This window comes from Ranitomeya variabilis, chromosome 6 (assembly GCF_051348905.1).
Source record: "Ranitomeya variabilis isolate aRanVar5 chromosome 6, aRanVar5.hap1, whole genome shotgun sequence".
Taxonomy (NCBI): Eukaryota; Metazoa; Chordata; class Amphibia; order Anura; family Dendrobatidae; genus Ranitomeya; species Ranitomeya variabilis.
In genome coordinates, this window is record NC_135237.1 from 78,953,541 (window position 1) to 78,971,472 (window position 17,932).

At 43.6% G+C, this 17,932-nt stretch overlaps 1 protein-coding gene across 3 annotated transcripts in view; it reads left to right on the forward strand.

The window, feature by feature from the left end:
* PLCD1 (phospholipase C delta 1) overlaps positions 1–17,932 on the forward strand; it is a 146,578-nt gene extending 128,646 nt beyond the window's left edge. For all 3 annotated transcript variants that reach the window (XM_077268703.1, XM_077268705.1, XM_077268706.1), the window contains exons 8-15: positions 32–181; positions 1,835–1,993; positions 2,091–2,247; positions 2,964–3,080; positions 5,322–5,500; positions 6,793–6,925; positions 11,407–11,556; positions 15,239–17,932. In XM_077268703.1, coding sequence (XP_077124818.1) covers positions 32–181; positions 1,835–1,993; positions 2,091–2,247; positions 2,964–3,080; positions 5,322–5,500; positions 6,793–6,925; positions 11,407–11,556; positions 15,239–15,333 — 1,140 coding nt within the window. In that variant the 3' untranslated portion in view covers positions 15,334–17,932. The remainder of the gene's footprint in view (positions 1–31; positions 182–1,834; positions 1,994–2,090; positions 2,248–2,963; positions 3,081–5,321; positions 5,501–6,792; positions 6,926–11,406; positions 11,557–15,238) is intronic.

The window sequence follows — 17,932 nt, forward strand, 5'->3', positions numbered from 1 at the left end:
CTGCTGACTATGTGAACATTTCCTTCCTCAGACTTCTCCTTACCCTGTCATCATTTCTCTGGAAAATCACTGCACCCCGGATCAGCAGAAAACTATGGCCAAGCACATGAAGGACATACTGGAGGATATGCTTCTGACTCTGCCAATAGAAGGGAAAATGAAGGATTTCCCGTCTCCGGAGGTCAGAACATGATTGCTGATTTCATAACTGCTTGCAAATCTTCATAAACATAAATGTAAACTAGCTTTGCTGCATAACACCAGGGAAAGTGAGCAATAGGCGAGGTCCTAATCTTGTGAAACGGCAGCGATTTTTTTTTTATTTATTTTTTTTAATATATGTGGATATAGAACATATTTTACTGCTGATCTGTCACCAACCTGCATTATCTCTGGATTTAGACCTAAACATTGCGGTCAATTTCCACAGCATATGTTTTCCATACCCTATGGACGAGATTTGGTAACATCTCATTCACTTTGCAAATACTGTAATATACTGTGGATTTTCCACCTGCAAATCCAGACATAAAATCCACAGTGTATGTTCCCCATGTGAATGTACACCAATATATATACCATTTCCTCACAAATGCCACAAAAACATTGCAAAGGGCATCCTTTAAGTGTTCGGCCACTACATTTTTTTTTTTTTACTGATGGTCTATCCTTAGGATAAGCCATCAATATCTGATCGGTGAGGGAGCGATAAGGAGGATGGAAGTTCCAGCAGCTCTGTCATTTCTATAATGGCCGTGGCCGGGTACTACAGATCCACCCTGGTTCATTTAATGGGGCAGATCTGCAGTACCTGGCTGCGGCCATGATAGAAATGATAGAGCTGCTGTAGCCCAGCAGCATCCGAGAACCTGTGCCCGGCAGCGATTACAGCTGGGATGCCGGGTGTTGCACCCCCACCAAAGGATCGGCCGTCAGTAAGAAAGTAGTGGCCAGACCCGGCTATGTGCACACGTTGCAGATTTGACTGTGGAATTTTCTGTGCAGATTCTGCATTTCTTGGCAGAAAATGCAGGTCAGAATCTGCACCTTTTTTTGGTATGTGCACACTTTGCAGATTTTTGTGCGGATTTCTTCCTTTTTTTACCCCTGCAGATTTCTATTATGGAATAGGTGCAGAAACGCAGCAGATCTGCACAAAGAATTGACATGGTCCTTTTTTGAATCTGCTGCGTTTTCCGTGCAGATTTTTAAGCACCATCAGCACAGCATTTTTTTTTTTGCCATTGATTTACATTGTACTGTAAATCACTTGCAGATCTGCAGCGTTTCTGCGTGGAAAAAAAAGCTGCAGATCTGCAGGAAATCTGCAACGTGTGCACATAGCCGAGTTGTCCTCATAGGCTATGTGCACACGTTGCGGTTTTTGCTGCAGATCCGCAGCGGATTTGACGCTGCGGATCCGCAGCAGTTTTCCATGCGGTGTACAGTATCATGTAACCCTATGGAAAACAAAAAACGCAGTGCACATGATGCAGAAAATTCTGCGCGGATTCTCTGCGGAAAAAAAGAAGGACCATGTCATTTCTTTCTGCGGATTCCGCAGCGGTTTTCAACATGCACCAATAGGAAAGTGCAGTTGAAAACCCGCAGAGGAATCCGCAGAAGAAGCCGCATGAAAATCCGCAGTAAAAACTGCAGCGGTTTTGCACTGCGGATTTTCTAAATCCGCTGCGGAAAAATCTGCAGCAAAATCCGCAACGTGTGCACAAGCCCTTAGGATCCTTTACAGCTAAGCCCTCAGTGTGTATAATGGGGGCTTATCGATTAGTTTAATATATGTGTCTCGCCTTTTACTTTGCCCCATTTTTAACAGCAACTAAAAGGGAAAATCCTGGTGAAAGGAAAAAAGCTCAACTCCCTGGAAGACAGCGTAGCCGAAAACAGCGAGGAGGCAGATGTGTCTGATGAGGATGAGGCTGCAGAAATGGAGGATGAGTCTGTCAAGTCTAATGTCCATGCCAAGAAACACGCGGTAAGGAAAGTCGGAGGAAACAAACTTTTTTTTGTAACTTTGTCATTTAAAGGTCATAAAAGTAAGATGCTAATGCATTTGATGAATCATATCCTAGGGAGCAAAGCTGAAGCTTGCCAAGGAACTGTCCGACACCGTAATATACTGTAAGAGTGTGCACTTTCATGGCTTTGAATATGCAGCAGAGCATCAGTCATTTAACGAGATGTCCTCCCTCACTGAGAGCAAGGCTCTGAAGCTGGCCAACGAGGCAGGTGAGACTGTGGTGACCTCTGCTAGCCCGCCGAGCAGGATTATGTAGCACTCATCTCCACTCATTTTGTGAACCAAATAGTGGCTTACATTGGAATAATGGCTGTTTAACGTTAGTGATAAGCAAACGTGCTAGGATAAGGTGTTATCTGAGCATGCTCAGGTGCTGAGTGTCTTCAGCATGCTCGAATAATATGTTCGAGTCCCCGCGGCTGTATGTCTCCTGGCTGTTCAACAGCCGCAATACATGCAGGGATTGTCTAACAAGCAGCCGGAAGACATGCAGCCGTGGGGACTCAAACATATTATCCGAGCACGCCGAAGACACTTGGTTAGCACCCGAGCATGCTCAGATAACACCTCATCCGTATTTAACGTCCATCTGCTGCAATTGTTTTTTTCTTATAGAATTCAACCTGTGGTGCAGATTTTAAAATCCACCCCTTTTCCTGTGGCAAGGGTTAAATTTGTTATGAATCTGCAAAAAAATCATGAGGCAGATTTTACTACAGATTTTGCGTTGAACTTGCCAGTTCGCCTGTTGTTGGAGGTGGTTACCTGGTGTCCAGGTCTGTCACCCCTTTTCTACTCGGATACCCTTTTTGATGGACAGGACCGTTTAGTGTTGATCTCATTCTATTTAAGGTCTGTATTTTTGTAGTTTAGGTCTTTGCACATCCTTCTGATCTTGTGTATTGCGTTTGTCTTTCCCATAAAGGAAACAGTTTTATTCGCCATAATTCCAGGCAGCTGACCAGAATTTATCCTGACGGCATGAGAACAGACTCCTCCAACTACAGTGCTGTGGACATGTGGAATGTGGGCTGTCAGATAGGTGAGCGCCCCCTACAGACACTTCCGGGGTTTTTCCTCTAACCACTTCTCTTCAGTAGTATTATTTGAGCAGCCAATGAAAACCTGCAGTAATGGAGGCTCCTGACGGTTATTGAGGCAGCCTGGGACAGCGAGGAGATCTTATTCTCATTACTATGGGCACTCTGACATTACAGGAGCTCTCTGGTCAATTCATATGGAGAGTGAATATCCATTTACAGTACCTGCCTGGTTCTCTGGTGGATCCCACCCATCCATGTTTTCATTGTATATTCGGCTACAGACCACCAGCAAACTGTAGGTTTTCTGATCTGTGAGTTGTATGGCTCCTTTTCACCTGTCTCCTCTTTTAGTATATGAACAGATAAAGAGCTTAAAGGGTAACTGTCGTTTTTAATTTTAATTAAATACCATATTTTTCTGACTATAAGATGCACCTTTTTCCCTCAAAATTTGGGAGGAAAATGGTGGAGGGGGTGTCGTTTAGTCCGAATGTAGCTTACCTGGCTCGCTGTGGAGGAGGGGGCAGTGGAGCGGTGTCACTGGAGGCAAGAGCAGGGTCGCTGCTGCAGGAAGCCGGCGGGGGTCTCCAGCAAAATGGTGTCACTGGTCGCGCATGCGCAGATCAAGATCTCTGCTTATCATTGAGCAGGGATCCCAATCTGCGTATGCGCAGCCGCCATTTTCTTGAGATCGCAGAGGTTAATCTGAGTACGCACCACCAGCACCATTTTGCTGGACAACACTGGGACATGAATATGTGCAAGTGGCGCTCACGGCAATGGCAGCACTAGTGCAAAATTTTAAAAAGGAGACTCCTACAAGTCGTCATGACAGGTTCTGTATGAGCCTCCTTTTCTAAATTCCACTGCAGGGCCAAATGTCAACTTGGCCCTGCAGCTGTTGCAAAACTACAACTCCCATCATGCTTGGACAGGTTGGGATGATGGGAGCACTAGTTTAGCAACTGCTGCAGAGCCACACAGGTTTTGCAAAACTGCTGTCCTCATTACAGGAGTGTTGCACAACCTGTGGCCCGCCAGCAGCTGATCTCCCCCATAACAGTGTCAGCAGACATGTTATTAAATTATTGTTATACATGTTGTTGTTATTATTATTATTTTCCCCCTTTTTTGCTACAAATTTGTTGTCCTATTTTCCTCCTCTAATACCTAGGCGTGTCTTATAGTCCGGTGTGTATTATGGTCCAGTGCGTCTTATAGTCTGAAAAATACAGTAATAATGTGGAGCAAGCGATTTTAATAATCTTTAAAATATACTTTCTAAATGAAATCTGAAAGAAAACCTTTCAAAAACCTTCTAGAAGATGTCGCCCCCTGTGCTATTTCTGAAGAAAATCCGTATTGGTCTCCACACACTGAGAATACGGCATCTAACGGTGGGGCAGAGCGCAGCTCCTGGCTGCATCCCATGCACTGTATGTCAGGGCACCCGCAGGTTACTTCCGTCCTCAGCACAGTTGTCAGCTGTCAGTTGTCAGCACACCTCTACCTGTCCGCTGCTTCCTGTGTGCTCTGTCACAGATTTCTTCAGTGGTTCACACAGGACAGTCTGCTGACGGGAGGGAAGGAGCAGTGTGGTAAACACTTAGGAAGGGGTTAACAAATGAGTAAAATTTAGGATTTTCATAAGAATTCTATTCTGATTTTAAATAAAACACTTGAGCTATAAGTCGCTGTGGATATTAACCAAGTGCACAATGTCCGGATGAGGAATCCTCCCTTTTATGGGGTAATTGTGTCAGGACGATGACAGGTTGGAAGCTTTTGTCCTAAATAAATGGATTTGTCATAAAGAATATTCATTCTCTAAACCAGAGCTATGTCCCCATCTGTGCCTGGGATATAATATCAGATTCCTTTTTTTCTGCTTAATCTTTAATTCTGAAGCAAATGAAATGGGAAAATGTATGATGTCATATTATGTCCTTAGTCTATCTCCTGCCGTAGGTTTAATCCAATGGCAGCTAAATTTGTGACATTGGCAGGTTTTTTAAGGTCAGCGCGATTCAGGAGCTACATCCTGATTAGACACAGAGGAGATTAGGAATATTTAATTTAGGAATATTAATTATTTCAAAGGAAACCTTTCCCATCCTCCAAATCCGGTGACTTGCTGCTCCGTGTGATGTTTTATCACCTCTTATGTCGTATTGATGTGTATTTGTGAAAGAATCTGACATTAACACAATGCTGTTGAATTTTTTAATTTATTTTTTTAGTGGCTCTGAATTTTCAAACCCCATGTACAGACATGGACGTCTACCAAGGCAAATTCCGTGACAATGGGTTTTGTGGCTATGTTCTGAAACCGTCATTCCTTCGGTATCAAAAATCTAAATTCAATCCAAGGTCCATTCACGATGGAGAATGGTGGACTCCAAAGAAGCTCAGTATCATGGTTAAGTATTGTTTTTTTAAGCATGCAAGAAATGCTATGCATACAATTTTGACATAATAAAAAGCTATAGCAGTCATGTATTAAAAAACTGTCTCCTTAAAGTATAAATTGCAGTAGGAAGCTCCACTGCAGTGACCTCATGATAGTGTACCATGTACTGTCATTCAGAAAGACAGGCTGGACAGCAGTGTTGGCAGCAGGGCAAATGCCAGAAGGGCCTGTCTGGTTGTGGACCGCCTTGTCTGCTGCATTGTTAACAGAATCCGTGTTCTCAAGACACCCATACTGTTAATAGTTGTGATGGAGCACAAAGTCGCTGACTCAGTCACTTACCCCACCAGGCCACGAAATATTGGTCTTGTAGAAAACCTTCCTTTCCTCCATCCAGGGTAATATCAGTAATCTATCCCATCTGGTTTATGGGGACGGCTAGAACATGGGCCTGTGTGATTTCAAATGCCAGGGCTGAATTTCAGCCCCAGTCCGTACCTGGTTGGCAGCCTCTTACCTCAGCACCCTGGTATCTCCAGTATTAGATCATATACACAGGGTGGACAGCAGTGTGAGTAGCCTCTTCTTACATCTGCACTCCTGGTATCTACAGTATTAGATCAGAGAGACAGGGTGGACATCAGGACAGAAGTGTGAGCAGCCTCTTCTTACTTCAGCACCCCTGCTATCTGCAGTATTAGATCAAAAAGACCGGATGGACAGCAGTGTGAGCAGCCTCTAGTTACCTGAACACCCTGGTATCTCCAATATTAGATCAGATAAACAGGGTGGACAGCGGTGTGAGCAGCTTCTTCTTACCTCTGTACCCCTGGATCAGATAGACATGAAGGCCAGCTGTGTGAGCAGCCATCAGATAGACATGGTGGGCAGCAGAGAGACCAGCCTCTTCTTACCTCAGCACCCCTGGTAGCTCCAGTATTAGATCAGAGAGACAGGGTGGACAGCAGTGTGAGCAGCCTCTTCTTACCTCAGAACCCTGGTATCTCTAGTGTTAGCTGAGGACATCCACTGGCAGACCATTATCTTCATACACATAAAGGAAGTTGGCAGAGCTTCTTATTCCACATGCTGACAGGCACATGCTTTTGTCACTGTAACCAGTCAGTGGCCATTTTAACTTAACGCAAAAGCAGGAGTGGACCAGTGATCACATTGGTGGAGCTTTAAAAATGAAAGTACTGTACATTAGTAAGTTCTATTAATATAAATCCCTCTAACTTTTTATCTAATAATGCAAAGTAACTACACATCAGTAACATGGAAACACGATGTATATTTAGATCATCTCTGGACAGCAGCTGCCAAAAGTGAACAAGAAGAAGAGCTCGATAGTGGACCCATTTGTGACTGTGGAGATATTTGGGGTGGCACGGGACAAAGAGAAGAAGGCTTCAAAGTTTATTGACAACAATGGTAAGAAGGATCAGCTTTTTACATTTGTAGACCAAGCCGACACAATTATGTGTAAATTAAAGGACTTTTCATTTAATAACCAGTTAACCCCTTCCCGACCTGTGACACAGCGTATGCGTCATGAAAGTCGGTGCCAATCCGACCTGTGACGCATATGCTGTGTCACAGAATGATCGCGTCCCTGCAGATCGGGTGAAAGGGTTAACTCCCATTTCACCCGATCTGCAGGGACAGGGGGAGTGGTACTTCAGCCCAGGGGGGGTGGCTTCACCCCCCTGTGGCTACGATCGCTCTGATTGGCTGTTGAAAGTGCAACAGCCAATCAGAGCGATTTGTAATATTTCACTATGAAAAGTGGTGAAATATTACAATCCAGCCATGGCCGATGCTGCAATATCATCGGCCATGGCTGGAAAACCTGATCTGCCCCCCCCCCCCCCACACACACCCACCGATCTCCTCCCCAGTCCTCCGTTATGTGGTCCGCAACGGATTGGCCGCTGCGAATTCGTAGCAGTTTTCCATCAGTTTTACAGTACCATGTACACCTATGGAAAACCAAATCCGCTGTGCCCATGGTGCGGAAAATACCGTGCGGAAACGCTGTGTTGTATTTTCCGCAGCATGTCAATTTTGTGCGGATTCCGCAGCGTTTTACACCTGTTCCTCAATAGGAATCCGCAGGTGAAATCCGCACAAAAAAACACTGGAAATCCACTGTAAATCCGCAGGTAAAACGCAGTGCCTTTTACCTGCGGATTTTTCAAAAATGGTGCGGAAAAATCTCACACGAATCCGCAAAGTGGGCACATAGCCTTAGGGTTAGGGTTGGAATTAGAGTTAGGGTTGGAATTAGGGCTAGGGTTGGAAAAAGGGTTAAGATTAGGCTTGTGGTTAGGGTTAAGGATAGGGTTAAGGGTGTGTTGGGGTTACAGTTGTGGTTAGGGTTGGGATTAGGGTTAGGGTTGGGATTAGGGTTAGGATTAGGGTTAGGGTTGGGATTAGGGTTACGGGTGTGTTGGGGTTAGGGTTGTGGTTAGGGGTGTGTTGGGGTTAGGGTTGTGATTAGGGTTATGGCTACAGTTGGGATTAGGGTTAGGGGTGTGTTGGGGTTAGTGTTGAAGTTAGAATTGAGGGGTTTCCACTGTTTAGGCACATCAGGGGTCTCCAAACGCAACATGGCGCCACCATTGATTCCAGCCAATCTTGCGTTCAAAAAGTCAAATGGTGCTCCCTCCCTTCCAAGCCCGGACGTGCGCCCAAACAGTGGTTTACCCCCACATATGGGGTACCAGCGTACTCAGGACAAACTGGGCAACAACTATTGGGGTCCAATTTCTCCTGTTACCCTTGTGAAAATAAAAAAATACTTGCTAAAACATAATTTTTGAGGAAAGAGCAATTGTTTTTTATTTTCACGGCTCTGCGTTATAAACTTATGTGAAGCACTTGGGGGTTGAAAGTGCTCACCACACATCTAGATAAGTTCCTTGGGGGGTATAGTTTTCAAAATGGGGTCACTTGTGGGGTGTTTCTACTGTTTAGGCACATCAGGGGCTCTGCAAATGCAACGTGACGCCCGCAGACCATTCCATCAAAGTCTGCATTTCAAATGTCACTACTTCCCTTCCGAGCCCTGACGTGCGCCCAAACAGTGGTTTACCCCCACATATGGGGTATCAGCGTACTCACAACAAACTGGGCAACAAAGATTGGGGTCCAATTTCTCCTTTTACCCTTGTGAAAATAAAAAATTGCTTGCTAAAACATCTATTTTGAAGACAGAAAAATGATTTTTTATTTTCACGGCTCTGCGTTGTAAACTTCTGTGAAGCACTTGGGGGTTGAACGTGCTCACCACACATCTAGATAAGTTCCTTGGGGGGTCTAGTTTCCAAAGTGGGGTCACTTGTGGGGAGTTCCTACTGTTTAGGCACATCAGGGGCTCTGCAAACGCAACGTGACGCCCGCAGAGCATTCATCAAAGTCTGCATTTCAAAACGTCACTACTTCCCTTCCGAACCCCGACGTGTGCCAAAACAGTGGTTTACCCCCACATATCGGGTATCAGCGTACTCAGGAGAAACTGGACAACAACTTTTGGGGTCCAATTTCTCCTGTTACCCTTGGGAAAATAAAAAATTTTGGGCTAAAAAATCATTTTTGAGAAAAGAAAAATTATTTTTTATTTTCATGGCTCTGCGTTATAAACTTCTGTGAAGCACTTGGGGGTTCAAAGTGCTCACCACACATCTAGATTAGTTCCTTGGGAGGTCTAGTTTCCAAAATGGGGTCACTTGTGGGGGAGCTCCAATGTTTAGGCACACAGGGGCTCTCCAAACGCGACATGGTGTCCGCTAATGATTGGAGCTAATTTTCCATTCAAAAAGCCAAATGGCGTGCCTTCCCTTCCGAGCCCTGCCGTGCGCCCAAACAGTGGTTTACCCCCACATATGGGGTATCATCGTACTCAGGACAAACTGGACAACAACATTTGGGGTCCAATTTCTCCTATTACCCTTGGGAAAATTAAAACTTCCGGGCCAAAAATCATTTTTGAGGAAAGAAAAATTATTTTTTATTTTCACGGCTCTGCGTTGTAAACTTCTGTGAAGCACCTGGGGGTTTTAAGTGCTCACTATGCATCTAGATAAGTTCCTTGGGGGGTCTAGTTTCCAAAATGGGGTCACTTGTGGGGGAGCTCCAATGTTTAGGCACACAGGGGCTCTCCAAACGTGACATGGTGTCTGCTAGCGATGGAGATAATTTTTCATTCAAAAAGTCAAATGGCGCTCGTTCCCTTCCGAGCCTTACCATGTGCCCAAAAAGTGGTTTACCCCCACATGTGATGTATCGGTGTACTCAGGAGAAATTGTCCAACAAATTTTAGGATCCATTTTATCCTGTTGCCCATGTGAAAAAGAAAAAATTGAGGCTAAAATAATTTTTTTGTGAAAAAAAAGTACTTTTTCATTTTTACGGATCAATTTGTGAAGCACCTGGGGGTTTAAAGTGCTCACTATGCATCTAGATAAGTTCCTTGGGGGGTCTAGTTTCCAAAATGGGGTCACTTGTGGGGGAGCTCCAATGTTTAGGCACACAGGGGCTCTCCAAACACGACATGGTGTCTGCTAAAGATTGGAGCCAATGTTTCATTCAAAAAGTCAAATGGCGCTCCTTCCCTTCCGAGCCCTGCCGTGCGCCCAAACAGTGGTTTACCTCCACATATGAGGTATCAGCGTACTCAGGACAAATTGGACAACAACGTTCGTGGTCCAGTTTCTCCTTTTACCCTTGGGAAAATAAAAAAATTGTTGCTAAAAGATCATTTTTGTGACTAAAAAGTTAAATGTTCATTTTTTCCTCCCATGTTGCTTCTGCTGCTGTGAAACACCTGAAGGGTTAATAAACTTCTTGAATGTGGTTTTGAGCACCTTGAGGGGTGCAGTTTTTAGAATGGTGTCACTTTTGGGTATTTTCAGCCATATAGAACCCTCAAAATGACTTCAAATGTGAGGTGGTCCCTAAAAAAAATGGTTTTGTAAATTTTGTTGTAAAAATGAGAAATCGCTGGTCAAATTTTAACCCTTATAACTTCCTAGCAAAAAAAAAATTTGTTTCCAAAACTGTGCTGATGTAAAGTAGACATGTGGGAAATGTTATTTATTAACTATTTTGTGTCACAACTCTCTGGTTTAACAGAATAAAAATTCAAAATGTGAAAATTGCGAAATTTTCAAAATTTTCGCCAAATTTCCGTTTTTTTCACACATAAACTCAGAAATTATCGACCTAAATTTACCTCTAACATGAAGCCCAATATGTCACGAAAAAACAAACTCAGAATCGCTAGGATCCGTTGAAGCGTTCCTGAGTTATTACCTCATAAAGGGACACTGGTCAGAATTGCAAAAAACGGCAAGGTCATTAAGGCCAAAATAGGCTGGGTCATGAAGGGGTTAAAGAGAACCTGTCACCCCCCCCCTGGCGTTTGTAACTAAAAGAGCCACCCTGTGCTGCACTAATGCTGCATTCTGACAAGGTGGCCTTTTTAGTTCGGGTCCCTGGCACTGCTGCAATAATCGCTTTTGAAATTTGTCCCTCGTACCTGTGAAATCGTCCGGGGGGCAGGTCTTTCCCCCTAATCCAAACTCCTCGCAACTGCGCATTCCCCCCAAAAAAATAACAACGCAGGTGCCAGGGACGCTACTGAAGGAAGATGAGGCGGCTTAGCAATCCTCAAAGGTAAGCAATTTGTAGGTATCTGACAAAATATGAAAGGCAAAATTGACAGTGTACTTCACTCAGAAGATGACATCAGGTAGAGAGTATAAATGTGGAAGGTGAGAATTAAACCAGAGCTTCACCCTAAGCAAAACTAGTGGTTTGTCCAAGCCCCTCAATATATTCTGTGCTATTGTCCACACTCCAGCTACTGTCTTAGGAGGGATTGTTTAACCTTTATTTCTGATCCATTTCAGGATTTAATCCCATGTGGAACGAGCATTTTATTTTTGAAATTGATGTGCCCGCCCTTACTATTGTGAGATTTCTGGTGGAGGATTATGACGCTTCTTCAAGGAATGACTTTGTCGGCCAATACACGGTTCCGCTGTCCAGTTTACAACTAGGTAAAAACAAGACAAACCTTGTAATTACACTATTTCCACCTAAGATTTGTTTTATACATCACTCAGATGTCTGTCAAATACCATCCAAGTAGAGACTGCAGCACATGGACTGGCCACGGGTCTTATGATCTCTGTAGGCATATATGAAGATGACGAGTTTGGGTCAGGAGACCGTTGGTCCATACTTGTTCCTCAGATTGGCATTTCCGGAAACGTACATTACACGTGTTCTCGTATGGCTGATGCATTTGGACGTCTGACTATATGTACAGCATATGAACTTTTTAAAGAGTTTTTACCATTTTGTAGCATGATGGCATATATTTAGCATATGCCATCACCTTGTGATTGGTGAGGGTACAATTCAGTGCCATGGTCTTTCTCCAATCTTTTTTTTTTTTTAAACTCCTTTTATTGAAGATTATACAACATAACAAGATTATATAGAACAAACAGTATTTCTCATTGCTCAATAATACTGTCTGATAAAGTTAACTTTGCCTTTAACATACCATGGGTCTAATATCTTAATCAAAATCATAAGACATCCATGTCAGGCACTAGATATCACATACTTTATTATGAGAGGATGCTCCTCATTACCCGAGGACTAAAGTGAGCTACTGGGGAATTAAACCAAGGCTTCCATACCTAAAAAAAAAAAAAAAAAAATTCAGGACAATTTCTATGTTTATATACCACCCTCTCATAGGAATCTGCAGTATTTACCATATTGACCCAGTGTGAAATTTGCGGGGGTCTTCTATCCATCTCATAGCAATAGCCTTCTGAGCCAAAAACAATGTTTCTCTGAGACGAGTGCGAGGGTAGTGAGGCCAGGTCTCCTCATCAAGGATTCCAAGGAAACAATAACACCCTGGATATATGCCTGTGTCAGTGTCTTGACACCTAAGGCCGGTGGCACACGATCCGGAAGTAGCAGCACTTTGGAAACAGCACATGTTCGCTACATCCAAAGTGCTGCTATCAGTTGAACTCAGGTGAATCCGCATGTGTTCACTTTACCGTGCGGATTCATCGCGTTTGCCGTATTCTAGCGCTTAACCTTCTGTCTTTTGGTCAGCCAGTCATTAGCCTCGGTAGAAGTGGTAAATAAATGGGCCTGGTCTCTGTCAACCGCTCATAACCAAGCCAGGTATACCATAGAATATGGCATCTGGAGATGTTTCAGAAGACATTCGATGTTTATTAATGTGGATCTTTACTTCTGTAATCAAGCAGAAAAGTAGAGAAAGATGGAAACTATGAAGTTGTCAAACCAAATCTCTCCTTTATGTCTAGCCATGCGGAGTGCCGTATCTCGGTACCAGCAATTTAGGAGTCTGTCCAAGAGTGGGATGGGGAGTGCCCCCGGGGAAGGGGTTTGGTGGGCACCTTATGAGCACGTTCCACAGCAAAAGCCAAGGAGAGGTGTCCATCAAGGAATAATTTTTTTGAGCCATTTCTCAACAAATTTGTCAAGTCATTGTTCCTCTTTTCTTTCAGGAAGTATGGTAGTGCGGAGATTGTTTAGACGGAGTAAATTTCCAAGTCACCTGCCATTTGACACCAAAGCTCTGACCTCCCTGTGAGGTCTCGTATAAAATCAGGCATCCCTGCTGTGAGGTTGATAAAATGCCGGTTTCAGAGTCGGTTTGACTTCCTCCATCTGTTTTTCTGGTGGTGCTTGGTCTTGTTCCTCTACAGAATCTGATGGTGGGTCTGTAGCGACCCAGTTTTGCACCCCTTCTCGTGGAGTATGATGGACAAATTATTTTAGTCTCTCAGTAGCAGAATTTCAGTTTTTTTCTGGTTGGTCTCATCGTGTCAGGGGTATGCAGGCCATGGAATTTGTTGCGTTGAGACAGCGGATGGTCTCCTGATGGATCTCCTCCCAGACCTGGACTAAAGCATCCACCAACTTCTGGACAGTCTGTGGTGCAACGTGACGTTGGTGGATGGTGCGAGATATGATGTCCCAGATGTGTTCAATCAGATTCAGGTCTGGGGAACGGGTGGGCCAGTCCATAGCTTCAATGCCTTCATCTTGCAGGAAATGCTGACACACTCCAGCCACATGAGGTCTTGTCCTGCATTAGGAGGAACCTAGAGCCAACCGCACCAGCATATGGTCTCGCAAGGGGTCTGAGGATCTCATCTCGGTACCTAATGGCAGTCAGGCTATCTCTGGCGAGCACATGGAGGGCTGTGCGGCCCTCCAAAGAAATGCCACCCCACACCATTACTGACCCACTGCCAAACCGGTCATGCTGAAGGATGTTGCAGGCAGCAGATCGCTCTCCACGGCGTCTCCAGACTCTGTCACGTCTGTCACATGTGCTCAGTGTGAACCTGCTTTCATCTCTGAAGAGCACACGGCGCCAGTGGCGAATTTGCCAATCCTGGTGTTCTGTGGCAAATGCCAAGCGTCCTGCACTGTGTTGGGCCATGAACACTACCCCCATCTGTGGACGTCGGGCACTCACACCATCCTCATGGAGTCGGTTTCTAACCGTTTGTACAGACACATGCACGTTTGTGGCCTGCTGGAGGTCATTTTGCAGGGCTCTGGTAGTGCTCCTCCTGTTCCTCCTTGCACAAAGGCTAAGGTAGCGGTCATGCTGCTGGGTTGTTGCCCTCCTATGGCCCCCTCCATGTCTTCTGGTTTACTGGCCTGTGTCCTGGTAGCGCCTCCAGCCTCTGGACACTACGCTGACAGCACAGCAAACCTTCTTGCCATGGCTCTCATTGATGTGCCATCCTGGATGAGCTGCACTACCTGAGCCACTTGTGTGGGTTGTAAAGTCCGTCTCAGCCAGAAAGCATTGGTACTGAGATGTGGTCTGTGGTCCCCACCTGCAGAACCACTCCTTTATTGAGGGTGTCTTGACAATGGCCAATAATTTCAATCTGTTGTCTATTCCATTTGCACAGCAGCATGTGAAATTGATTGTCAAACATTGTTGCTTCCTAAGTGGACAGTTTGATTTCACAGAAGTTTGATTTACTTGGAGTTAGATTCTGTTGTTTAAGTGTATTTTTTTTTAGCAGTATACTATATATATATATATATATATATATATATATATATATATATATATATATATATATATATATATATATATATATATATACATATACATACACACACACACACACACACACACACACACACACACACACACACACACACACACACACACACATATATATATAATGTGTGTGTATATATATATATATATATATATATATATATATGTGTATGTGCTTCAAATGGGTGAGCTCAAGTTCTGAAGTATTGGGTCACTCAGTGAAAGGATAGATTGGGGGCTGACCAGCAATCTGTGCAGACTGTGCAGTCAGGTGGAGCACGATACATGTTCAGACTTATCAGTAGCCGGGGACTAAATCATGGCAGGATTAATTAAAGAAGTAATTCAGGTCCCAGTCAGGTACTTGTGCTTACAGTGAGCTGGGCTTACAGGACTGTGCAGTGGATGTGGTATTGGTTTTGGAGGCCTCTGTGTTCAGAATGTGGCATTCTGGCATTTTCACCACTGTCAAACTCTATTTTATTTCATTTGTAAGCTGTGGGTACCTCTGCAAGTGATTGTTTTGTTTTAGCCTTTATACAGGTCGAGGTCATAACTAATGACTTGTTTATTCTCCCTTTGTCTTGCAGGTTATCGGCACATTCATCTTTTGAATAGGAACGGAGATCTTCATCCCTCCGCCACGTTATTTGTGCACATCATGCTCCAAGAAAGCAAAGGCTGATGTGGGACTTAATGTTTACAATGTTTTATAATTTTTAACTCTGTTTTATTAACTTTTTAGCCTGTGTCATTTAGGTCAGACCTAGGTTAAAGGTTTCGTTTTTAGAAAAGTTGTTGTACATCCCTCAGCCACAATTTTATAACCATCTTAATTAACTTTTATTTTTTTTTATTTTTCTTTTAGAAAATCTGTTTTAGGATGTCGGCTTTATTTTTCTATTGGGATTGTGCAGTCATTTAGTTTAGTATCTATTGTATGTAAACTCAAAAGGGAACCCAATCTATCACCTCTGTACTTTCCCTGAAAGATACCTATTGTTTAATGCATTTTTTTTCTGTGTTATAGTAGCTGCCAAGTGCATCTATTCTATGGTAGTCCGAGTCTAAAGACCCTCACTGGTCAGTCAACACACCGCTGTGACATGTGCAGTTACCGCATGAGCTGCATTCAATGAGCAGTGCGCGGCCTCAATGCTAAGGCTATGGGTCTGTATACTGTTTTGTGAGAAAGCTGTGTGGACCCATAGTCTTACTATTGAGCTGCGCATGTACACCGCTCTGTGCCTGCAGCGCATGCCGGAACTGGGAAATTCATAGTGGTGTTTTGACTTATCGGTGGGGGTCTCAGGACTCAGACCCCAAGCAATCAGCAGCTACAATAACATATAAAAATTGTGTGAAATGATAGTTACCCTTTTATAGTACTTTTTTCCACTAAGGACTTTCCATTTCAAAAAGTGAGTTTCTAAAACAGCAAAGTGGCGCTGTTAAGGCCCCCATTCACATTGCAATAAAGTCAGCTGAACTCACGGATATCGGTGAGGTCGGCCGACAGGATAATAAATATAGGGACATCAACCCGCTCCTAATCTCTGATCCTTCTGTTCTCCGTCGGCAGCATCTCTGTCATTGAGAAAAGAGCAATAATGGGACCAAATATTTCTATATAAGAGGGAAAGGGACAGGATGAGTGCTCTCCTGATAGCTCTCTAATGTGTATGCGGACCCTACTCTTGTGTCTCCTGATTCTCCTGTAAATAGTGTGGTGACCGCATGGCCTTATTTCGGTATTGGTGGGTCACTTTTAGTGGGAAAACACCTTTAATGCCCTGATATCAGGCTTCATTATATTCAGAAACATCATTTCCTATTGACAATCAGACATTTTCTTATATCATCCTGTAAATGACGTGTTGTGGTTGTTCACATACAATTTGAAGAACCACAATGACCATTCCAGTATCTCAGGTAACAGCATTGCACTACTGCTCGTGCCTAAGGAGAACCTGTCTTTTTACCTAATTTATCTTTTTTTTTTTTTTTTATATATATAGAAGTCTGACCTCTTGTTAGATGGGACACTTGATACCATCACTACCATAGACAGTAATCTATAATCCTACTGCCACCAATAGGAATAAAAATAAAGTTTGATGTAATGCCACCTGCTGACACGGCATAGTGTAGCGAACCATGGACTGCGGTGGGAAGTGTGGGGCCGAGATTGGTCTTTTGCACATCTGCAAAATGCCATGCGTCTCTACTTCTGCTGGACCAGCCGGTGCCAGTGAGCCCCCGTCATGGCAGATCAGACTTCTCTCCTTTGCTGTAGGTTTGCGTTAATGAAATCTTGAACTCCCTTCTCACACAAATGTCTTATTACTGTGGGAAGACTTGGCACTACATAGTGGATGCGGATTTATTTATGTATCACTTGAAAAAGTTCATGTTTTATTTCATTTTTCTTTTTTTATATTGCCAATGTGGTGGCTATATGTATGACCCACCTATGTGATAATCTATACCCCCCGCTCATTGTAGAGTAACTGACAACAAATCCGGTATTGGCGCCTGCCTGGTGGTAGGGTGGTCTGTATGGGTGGTCTGTATGATGCACTACACACTGTCGTATATTGTATAGTAACGCACACGGATTACAGTAACATTTCTACACTGAATGCTTCATTACTGATGGATACATCGGCCATGACAAATACTATCTGCACAGACTTCCAGCAATCTTTGCAATATTACCCAATAGCGTCTGCTATCTATGATGCCAGGGTGCAGTCTCTGCCCAGCACAGGGTATGCCAATATCTCAATACATAGGAGCAAATTGCATGTTTTTTGTATTTTCCCTCCTGCTGCCTCCTGCTGTTATATAGACACAACTGCTGCTGGAAACCTCTCCCAATCTGAAAACCGCTCTCTGTAAAATACTACTATAATTTTATCCTATGGTCCAAGTAAGAAGGGAAGCTGGAGTGCAGCTTAAGCACGCGGAGGGGCTCAGCCTCAGAGCAGTAATCCAGAATGTGCCTTTTATAGATTATTTTCACATAAACGAGTTGTTCTGTATAGTTTCTTGTGTTGGACTGTTTTATATGCCAGAGAATGTGCAATCTTTTATGTTAAAACTGTTATGTCTTTTATGGTCATTTAAAGGTTAATATTTTTTTTTAGAGCTGGATTTGTTTCTGTGTCCCATACTTTGTTATTTCTAGCATGTATTACTTCTATCTATGCATTGTTAAAATGTTGGCCTTAAAGTCTTGGGACATATTTCGGAAATTAAAAGTTATTCAGTCTCATTCCTAA